This window comes from Acyrthosiphon pisum, chromosome A1, assembly GCF_005508785.2.
Source record: "Acyrthosiphon pisum isolate AL4f chromosome A1, pea_aphid_22Mar2018_4r6ur, whole genome shotgun sequence".
Lineage (NCBI taxonomy): Eukaryota > Metazoa > Arthropoda > Insecta > Hemiptera > Aphididae > Acyrthosiphon > Acyrthosiphon pisum.
This window is the reverse complement of record NC_042494.1, coordinates 80,977,470-80,988,246: the sequence shown is the minus strand read 5'-3', so window position 1 is coordinate 80,988,246 and position 10,777 is coordinate 80,977,470. Positions and strand designations below refer to the sequence as shown.

The 10,777-nt window shown below is 28.8% G+C and overlaps 2 protein-coding genes across 3 annotated transcripts in view; one reads left to right on the top strand and one right to left on the bottom strand.

Moving 5' to 3' along the window:
- The window catches only part of LOC100160366 (TWiK family of potassium channels protein 7-like), a 119,660-nt gene that overhangs the window by 73,390 nt on the left and 35,493 nt on the right, over window positions 1-10,777 (bottom strand). The gene's annotated exons all lie outside the window — the stretch shown is intronic.
- Window positions 144-10,777, top strand: part of LOC100569217 — an 11,925-nt gene continuing 1,291 nt past the window's right edge. For both annotated transcript variants that reach the window (XM_029487604.1, XM_029487603.1), the window contains exons 1-6: window positions 144-1,628; window positions 5,667-5,745; window positions 7,511-7,623; window positions 7,793-8,327; window positions 9,671-9,997; window positions 10,068-10,222. In XM_029487604.1, coding sequence (XP_029343464.1) covers window positions 1,552-1,628; window positions 5,667-5,745; window positions 7,511-7,623; window positions 7,793-8,327; window positions 9,671-9,997; window positions 10,068-10,222 — 1,286 coding nt within the window. In that variant the 5' untranslated portion in view covers window positions 144-1,551. The remainder of the gene's footprint in view (window positions 1,629-5,666; window positions 5,746-7,510; window positions 7,624-7,792; window positions 8,328-9,670; window positions 9,998-10,067; window positions 10,223-10,777) is intronic.

Below are 10,777 nucleotides of genomic sequence, written 5' to 3'. Positions count from 1 at the left end.
AAATTTATCAGTAAGTATATTAATATTAATGATACTAATATACCTACCTAATTTATCCAAATATTTTTATAATATTCAGTATAGGTATTAGTATATAACTTATTGTTACGGTTTTTTAAGGTTTTAATTTAAATTGTCTATTACTGAGTTACAGCATCAAAGTTCGGAAATTCTTTCTCGCACTTGAATTATTTTAAAACATTATTCAAACTGAATTAAGATAGTTTATACTTTATAGTTCACATGAATATTAAAAACTTTAAAATTTAAGAGATATAATAAGTAAAAAAACTATTTTTCCAGTTACTCATACACTTATTTCAATAATACTATTATTCGACAGGAAGTTGCCCAATTATCGTTTATTCAAATAATGTTTCGTGATACGACTAAAAAAGCACGCAATGTAATTTAAACATATTTCTTGTATTCTATTTACTGTGTTTAATAATTTATTATTTAACACAATTGAATTAAAACAACATTTTCTAAAATTATCAGTAACTAAATGACTGAAATTGAGCTATGATGAGTTTCATATAATCATGTTTAGTTAGATAATGATTTTCCAGATAACCGTTTTATAATTATAACCAAGATTCAAGTTATGATTATCAATTTTTTTTTTTTTGTAACTACATAATATATTATTTCACTATTTTTTTTAAATAAGAGTATTAGCCTAACCTCCGATAGTGATAATTTAGAAAGCTAAATAGATACCCACTAAACTGATAAGTATTCGAATAATCAAATACGAAAATCACATTGCATTGATATAAGTAGAAAGTATCGTTCGATTAAAATTGAAAGATATTTATGAAATAAGACTGTATATTACATGCTTATGGCCCAATAAATTAGGATTTCACTTTTAGTTAAATCGCTTAAAATTTATGAAAATAAAATTTTGTTCTACAAAATAATATTATTAAAATAAAAATAGACATTGAAAGGATTTACGAAAAAAGTTTTGTTTGTCGCTATACGACGTCAATCATTGAGTTGTTTCCATTTTAAACGTGATTTATGATTTTTATGATAAATATTTAAAGAACGAGTACATTAATGAATACGGTCATTACAGTCGTTAACAATAAACTATATCTTACAAGTTTTTGTTTTTTAATGATTTCTTGCATTGGTCTATATTATGCTTTGTACAAGGACCGGCTTTAACGTCTCGTTTTTCTTTTTAATCACGTCATCTTTCGAACGTCGGGCTAGTGTATGTAAAAAAAAAATTATAAAAATATATATTATTAAAAAATGAATTATGAAGTTTTACAACACTTAAATACATGCAAGTGAGAGGAAAATGTGCGATATAAAACGTATCAATTATTAGCTTGTTCGATATAAAATACCATAAATCTCTTTTTTTCGTTGTTGTTCTTTTTTCTTTCGTTTTTTGTCCTCTCAAATAGTCGTATCAGATATCCGTATCGCTGGATCATTAATCATGCAATCGACAATCCAGGTTCAAAAAATGCCAAAGTAAATTTCAACATTCATCCGTCAACTGGGTTATTAGACAAGTTCTCGGAAACGATGTTTCGAGTGGAATGCAGCGTCTCCGACGAGATAGTCGATGAACAACTTACGGGCAAGTATCGTGTAACTGCCACGTAAGTAATACGTGTTTTTACATTGTTTTATACTAGTATCATAAATGCGCACACAACAAAAATTGTGACTAGAAACGAAATAATAAGTCAATCGATATCGTTGTGAAATGCATACGAATGAAAACGTGTAAAGAGCGTAATATTATAGAGTATATACACTAACTGCAAAATGTTTATTGTTCATTATAATATTATTTAGGCCATCGAAAATGTTATTAAATGGTAACTTTTAAACCGTCCAAAGCGCCAAGTTAAACCAATATAATGTGTAATGAGTTTGCAAAAATTGTCTTTAGATAATACGTTTCTATATTTTCACAAACTAAATCAAGTTTATATTCGCAATTACATATTATTTTAATTACAATAGTAGATTTATCAACTAAACAAAAATCAAAATTAATATATTGTATTCGTTACTCGATTTTTTTTTTTTTTATTTATTTACTGAATCACAAATTCCTAAAAACATGTCAAGGTTTTCAAAATAATATAAAATATATACCCGAATATTGTTCTCAGTTGTGTCATGGTTACCAATTTTTTTTATAAATAACTATCAAGCCAGCAGAAAGTGCTATCAGGTGGCTTCTTTCAACAAAATCTCATGACATGTTAACCTTTATCACATTTTCTTATTGTGTCTAGTATGGATACAGATTGTTAATTCCTTTTGAAAAAAAGAAAATATATATTACTTCATATTTGAATATTGATTTACATAATTTTTAGTTTTCTATAATTATTTGTGTTTTTTTAATATTTGGAAGTTTCAACTAATAAATAAATAATATTAATCCAGACAATTTTAGATATAGTATGATACACAGTGACACTATACTACAGTTGTACAGTCTAAGAGAATGGTTATAAAATAAGTATAAGATAGTGGAAAGATCCTACAAATGTATATAATAAAAACAGACAGAAAAATCATAATTTACCGTTAGCTTGTCGATCAGTTGGTAATTCCAAACGAAAACATTTCATCTAAAATAAATTGTTGTAATGTCCCAATAATTATTCCAATAATAACTTCTATCACATTGGTCTATTTTGATATTTTTTTCTGATTACGTAGTTTTTAGTTGATGGTTTTAGGAACATTGATTTTTCTCCAACGAATTTTGAAAATAATATCTACTTCATTACTTAGTAGGTTATTAGGTTCACAGCGAACAGTCACTGAATAATGATGATAAAAATAAATTTAAAAAATGATTTTTTATGCGTGTAACTGTTATAAATATGAGTGTCTATACTCTATAGTATACTCAATACCAATTGAGTGGATTGAATTAATGTTTCTAAACATTGTATTAGAAATTATAAAATAAAATAGGAACTTATTATGGTAATTGTGACATGTGCGATCAAATTTCGACCAATTATAGATTTATAAGATATATTATACAAGTATCTTATATATAAAGATGATTTAATAGGTATCATTATAATTAGATATATCATTAATAAGATTCATAGAGTTCTTTTTAATGAAAAAAAAATCGTTTTATGGTGAATGGCATGGTCGTTTAACTTAAAACAAAAATAGTTTGAAATTAGAACGTTTAAATGAGAACTCTAGATTGTATTTTTATGCTAATTTTGGGTTTGGTACATTAATTTTGATATGTAGCATAAATAAAGGTAACTTGAAATTTATATTACACCCCAGTTGTATAAAAACTTATCATAAAACTTTTATAAATCTCCCTAAAACTTGGTTATGACTTATGAATGCTTATTTTTTTCTAAACAAGTAAGAACAATATCAAGAAAAATCGCGTAAATAAGAAATAATTGAAATAAATACCCAATATTGGAATTTTATAGGCGCCAATATCAACTGCTCTCAGGTCAGTTGAAGAATATATTATTTAATTTGAAATATTGATATTGGCACCGGATAAAATTACCGCTGATCAACTTTTAATGTATAATATATAGTATTATAATAAATCTCCTATAATACAAATATATTTGGTTATTAAACAAGTGGATGAAAATAGTCTATCAAACGAAAACATAAATCTTGATCAAATAATCCAATTTACTGAGTGCATTTTTAAAAACAAAATATGATAAGAATATAATATTATATTATTATGTATATTTATAAAATATCAATTATGCAATTATAAACAATATGTATTAATGCATTTACAAAGGTTAATTTTTTATCTCAGATGAATTAATTATAAAAATATTTATCTTTCATTTCCCATTTTTAATATTAATTTTCGAATGGCAATAATAATTTATTTTTCTAAAGTATTTACTAAAGTTTATTTAAAATATTAATATTACATTATAGTGAAAAGTATTGAATATTTTACTGAAAATTTCATTTTGGGTAGGTACAAAGAAATTCCAATACATTCCATAAATGTAATGAAAAACTTATAAATTTAAGGTTAACATTTGAAATAAGCAAATAATAACAACAATTATAACAATAATTGTTGTTAAAACTTGATAGTTAACTCTTTTCAAAAAAAAAAATACAAAATACAATTCATTGACATTACTTAACATTAATATGATAAAAGCTATATAAGATTACCGTTTGATGTGTATATTATAATGGACTATGGATTGCGAGGTACTTACATCGGATGTAAAATATTTACAATAAACTGTAGTTTTGGATTAGATATTTTGGAAATCACTTTGGGTAATGCACAAAGAGTTCAATAAGGTGTATTTTACTATATTCTTATGGATTATAAATTGAACAAAAATTGAATTTAATGAATGTTAATTTTCAAATCTTCATTAATTTACGAAATAATTGCAACAATATCAGAGATACACTAATCTACCACCAGTTTTTATGAACTTAACCATTTCCCAATAATCCTTGACTCAATTTCCTGGGGAGTAGGGACTAGCTGACTCGTTAATTGATTAAGTACAATAATTATTTATCGTCATGAACCTCACACAATATTTAAGATACACTACTCAGTAACTAACTCAATATATTCTAGTATATTTTTTTATAGTAAGTGTTTTAGTGCTAGTGTGTTACACATACCCAACGACAGTCCGTAATATTATAATAACAAATAACTAATTCGTAAATCGTAAATCGTATTAATAACTATATTGAATTATATTTAACACATAATATACTACATATGCAATAACTATTAAAACACAATGTGTAGTAATGTTTTTAATGCAAAAAGTTTAAATAGTTAAAAGTAATTAAACTTAACACATTATTTAGTTTGTAAGAGGTACGCTGGTACACAGTACTAACAAATTTATTTATGTACATGACATATTATACTCGTTTTATAGCGAAATCCACTAGAGGAAATGTAGGTTAGTTACTCGAATTATAATTGACTAATTTCCATTCAATTAGTTCACTCTTGTTTATGTAAATTGAGTTAATATAATTAATTCAGTTATTATTGATTTGTATTTATAAACTTTTTAAAAAATTAATATGTGGACAATTCAATAGTTCCCTTCGGTTTAATAAGTTGGAAAAAAAATGTAAAGAGTATTAGTTTATAGTTTAATAATAATAATTATATTTCATTATCACCAATGATTATTGTTAAAATGAACATAGTATATAATATATAACCTTATTCAACTTGATAAACTACGAACAGACAGTATAAGAACAGATTATTCCTGATTAGACAAATATCATCAAATTAGAAATTAAACTTCATAACTTTCTTCAAATAATATAAAATATCGGAATTAAAAGCTTATATAGTACCACAAATAAATAAATAATAAATAGTATATAAAACGTTAAAGCATCAGAACTTGTGTAACATTTATCTTTATTTCTTATAAGTTCGTTACACATTGTATGGTTACATTTTATGAGTTCCGGTTTACAAAATTATTAGTTTAAAAATATTTTTGGATCAATATTTTGTTAACGCTCTACATTATTCGTTTTCACAAAAATATACTCGCTAAACCAAAGTATAATTTGGTTTGAATATAAATTTATACCTACAAGTTTATTTATTTATTTATTTTTTTTTTTATGAAAATAAAAAGCATGATGATTGATGATATCCCCAAACAAAGTATCGACGATTCAAATATATTTTTCGAAGAACAAGAGGACAACCCAGAGGTAAAATATTCAAGTATAATTAATTAAAAATTAATTAATTATCTAAGATTAATAAGAGTTTATCCATCACATTGTATAATCTCCTTCTAGATTAGTGATATAAATAAGAGCATATAAAATAATAATATAATATAGAGTATAGTATATATAATGACATCATAATACGGAAGAAAGAAGTAAAAAAACATAATTTACTCTTATAATAATATTTGAAAACAGTTAATAATAAACTCATGTGGGTGAAACAAATTAAAAGTTTTTGGATAAGAATGATTAAGTTGCATTCGATTATCGTTTACTACTTACTTGTAACCTAATCTATAGTAGGTACCTATTAGTATTATTATAAAATAAAAAATATTATTCGTAGAGCTGCAAATGCAACGACTCGATTCTTCTTTGATAATTTTTTTCCAGAATTTTGGCTAAACAATACCTTATCTTGGGGGGGGGAGGGGGAGTTTGAAAATGTTAGTATAAGAATAAAACTAATTTAATTTAACAATTTACTCTGAGCCGTATGCTAGTAAGGATCAACGGTGAGAAACGGTAGTTAATGAATGTATATTATTATGTAGATCGTAGTGTAATTACTGTATTGTAGTATACACAGACGTCTCATAGTAAAACGACAGTGTGCTAGTTTAATATTAGATAGGTTTCCTAGTCGTTTTATCATTTCACCGACGACTTGGACACGGTCATTTCAGTAACTTTGAACATAATATTACTCAATAAAATATAACACGGCAGTAAACCCGTACATAATACATATAATGTCTCCACGCTATACGGAACTACGTGTAGTTAAATTTATGGCGATTGTTCTCTCGTAGAACGAGGACAGTTTTATGAGATGACCGTCTGCATCAAACACCATTAATAACAATAACTTCAACGTGCAAATAATTAGAGGAAGTAATTTTATTTCAAATGTTTTGATTAAAAACTTAGGTATTATAAAATATTATAAATAGTTAGTAATAGCCAATAGGAATACGAATATTATACCTACGTCATGTGTAATAATATAATATTATGCATAATAGATTCTAAGTCAATCTCAGTTTTTAAATATGTATAGGTTAAGCCTATATTTAAGCCGAACGAATGTTTAATATCTATCAAGTATTAAAATATAATCGAAAGTAAAAAATAAAAATTTAATATAAGTACGGAGGTCAACGGACATTATTTTTGAACAGAAATTAGAATAACTAATAGATAGTCAAATAATTTTTTAAAATATTTATTTTACTTTCCCATTAACTGGTTATTATTAGAGCGTTATTTATCCTAACCTTATAAATACATTTTCTGTTTAACACCAAACATCATAAAACTTGAGTCTATATTATCAATGAAAATCGTAGTACCTAAATATTACAACAGTTTCTGAATGTTCTTTGCTTAAATTATATTAAAATATTGAAAACTCCATGTTTTCATTGTATACCATTAAATAATATAATAGCAATTGCAATTTTATGCTTTACCCCCCCCCGAACAAAAACCAAATTAAACAATATCTCGTCTGATTAAACATTATACAAGCCGATTTCGTTTCAATATTTCATAGGTACGGTATTAGATTTCTGTTATTAGTTTTCTGGTTGTTGTTTGACCCGGATAAAAATTATTGCGAGTTCCGGGTATTTGCAATCAGCTTTGAAATAATAAATGAGAAAAAGTTATCGATATACTTGTTTACAGTAGTCTTTTAAAACTATAACGTTTCCAAACGACCGTATAATCTGTTTTACAGTTGCTGTCAATAAAAATGGCTGAAATCGAAGTGATAGCCGAGTACAATGGCAAAGAACGCATATCATTGTATACCGATCGAATAATTGTGGACTTAAATTGGCACCAACTAAGGTAGTTAAACAAAACATATAGGTACCTACGGGCTACGGTCATTGTTGCAATGTATGCACATTAATTATAATTGCCACTCACGACTTTATTGTTGTTATCCTACCTAATATCATACATTTATGCATGCCAAAGCGCCGTCTCACATAATATATTATTAATATTTTTGTAGGACTGATATGTGCGTAAAAGAAACGGTGACCTTTACCAACATCGGGTCGTGTCCCGTGCGCGTCTCGTGGATGCCCAGCACCGATAACGCTGGCGCGGCCGTGGGGGTGGCGCCCGAGTCGTTCGAAGTCGTGGATCGGACCAAGATCAGCGTGCAGGTCGAACCCCTGCGTCCGGGGTCTCAGTTGCGGGAGACGTTGAGGTTCTTGGCCCAAAACCGAGACGGCTCCACCGGCGAGACGGTGCTGTACGTGCGCGGCGCGGTCGAACAGGTGCCCAGAGTGAGTGTCCGGCCGGCGATAGCGCCACTCGGCAACGTCTGCGCCGGTACGCTGAAGTCGTACCACGTCGAATTCGAGGTGACCTCCGACGGTTCGTTTCACGTGCAAAGGCGTCTTTACGCGTTCGACACCACCGCCGGTGCAGGGTTCAGTCTGCACGGTGACGCCAAGTCGTATGGACCGTACGGAAACGGAAGTACGACGCAGATGCAGCAGATGACAACGTTGAACTTTAAGACACCGGTCGACACCGAGGTAAGAAGAAAAAGCTCGGTCGGGGAACGGGTTAAACGCGTAGCTGGTAGGAAATTATACTACGCAACTGCAGAATTCTAATGCTATTAAGACATTAAACTTGTCTCATCCGCTGCACACGATGAGAAGAAAAACAAAAGTAGTGGTGTGATATTCACGACCCGACTACGTTTCGACCGTAATACCGACTTATCATTTCGTTAGAACATTTTGAATCCAACACGAAAATATGTTATTATTGAAGGTGACAATTTTACCGTGAAATTGTAGAACGAATTTTAGGTATCTCTTAACACATTTATGCTACAATATTTAGATACTACTGGCATTCAATATTTTTTTCTAACGTTTTTAACTAGATACAGTCATCACGCATTATTATGATTACTATACGATTTTAAAATCTGAGAATGATTAACACAATTTCTCTGCTAATAATGTAGTATTCATTAATTATTTCACCATGAAGTATTATCATAATTTAGACAGTTAAATTACTCAAATTCCACTCGTATGAGTAGTAAATATAAGTAAGTATGCTATATAGTATATGTATGCATGTTTTTATATAAAAATATAATAACAAGTATATGCTTATAACACGAATGGAATACATTTTGAAAAAAGTAATTTATTGATCATTATTTATAGAAACTCGGTGACGTTAAATAACGCCATTTCGCTTTGTATAGTCGAAAATAATCATATTTTTATTTAGTTTCCTCAATACAGTTATTTCATGGAGTGAAATATTCTTTAATAAATTAAAGAACTACTCGGTTAGAAGTAAATTCAAGAAATATTCAAAGAAGGAAATTGTACAAATAGAATAACTTATAATTTATCTACCTACATACCTACATAATGCGTGTTTGCAATAAAATCCAAAATATAATATCAAAAATAATCTATAATCAGTAGGTAATAATTATATTAACCCGTCATCGAAGAAATACCATACAATATAATTTTATTGTTGTTGGTAATCAATTTATTACCTCGAAAATTAAGTTGTAATAAAATAAAAAGCGTATCGTTATTGTATAATACTGAATTTGTATAGGTACCTAAACAACAACAAAAATAAAATTTAAAAAAGATAAAATTATATTTTGAAACTTGATACGCACAAAGTGAAAATCACTTCCAGACAAGTGTTTTAATTAAATGGTGTGGAATATCTCAAGTGTTCGTATCTAGTCAAGCGAATAAGTGATTATACAAGCCTGTAGCTTAATTTAGTTTATAGGGACGAGGCGTTTCTTTATTAATTTATAATCACCGAGGCAGGTATCTACTGCCTAGTGGTAAGTCGTCCACAATGATATCTTGTCAACCTTTAGGCAACTGGGATCTCGTGTCAATTAGTCGAATGGTCGTTCGCCGGGTCAAAGACGGTCCATACCCAGTCAATGACTTACGCAACACTCCCAGATGTGCGTTTGAACGTTAACACCATTACCATTGCCCAGTCCCTTTACAGGGGCATACCTCACAGCCACAAAGGAATTCGGTTGCTCAATAATACACATTGTGATTTCGTCTACTCTTGGGGCAACCCAATGGGATCGGATGCGGATAAAATAGATTGCGTGTTTAAGCCCAGTAGTGGGACCGTTAATGGTGACGCGGACGTTGAATTTGAATTTACTGTGACGCCGAAAAAAAGCGTAAGGGCTGCTATACACTGAATTCTAACGAGAAGGACACGTGATCCAAAGACGTATTGATTTTGTTTAGGGTTATTTAAACAAATGCCATATACCGTTTTTTGTACAGTGCAACGCACTTGCACCACAGCAGATAAATGTCGAATGTTGGATTTATGAATTCAGTACTACAGTGACGTATGTCAATGAGTGGGACACGGAATACAGCATCATATGGCAAGACAAGTACGCATAATAACTCATTGATAATTTTTTTTATCGGTAATTCAATCAAAAAATTTCAATATTGTATAAAAGTGTAACTAAACTACCCTATTTTTTCTGATTTACATGATATTATTTTTTTTTAATTTGGTTACATTTAATAGGTACCTAAGTATCGTTTTATAATCACATAATAAGATCTATCTATAGGCATAGTGGTATATGCATCAATAATCATTTAATTGTATCAATAAGTAGGTTTAATAATTTAGTTACCTAAGTAAATATTCAATAGTAATTTATTTTAATTTTATCTATACCTTAAAATTAAGCTTGTTTGACAAAAGTTACTACACGGTACCTACTGTCAACGGCAACTTTGAATACAATAAGCACTAACTGAAATCCAACAAAGTTTTCGGAATTATTATCGGACTATAATGTACAAATTATGTAACAGTAAGTCCGTGATCATCATTGTTTCCCTTTTGTTATGATTAAAATGTCCAATGATTCTTTGTTTAGGCAATATAATTTTATTATTTTATTTGAGTATATGAGCCCACGTATTCCTGC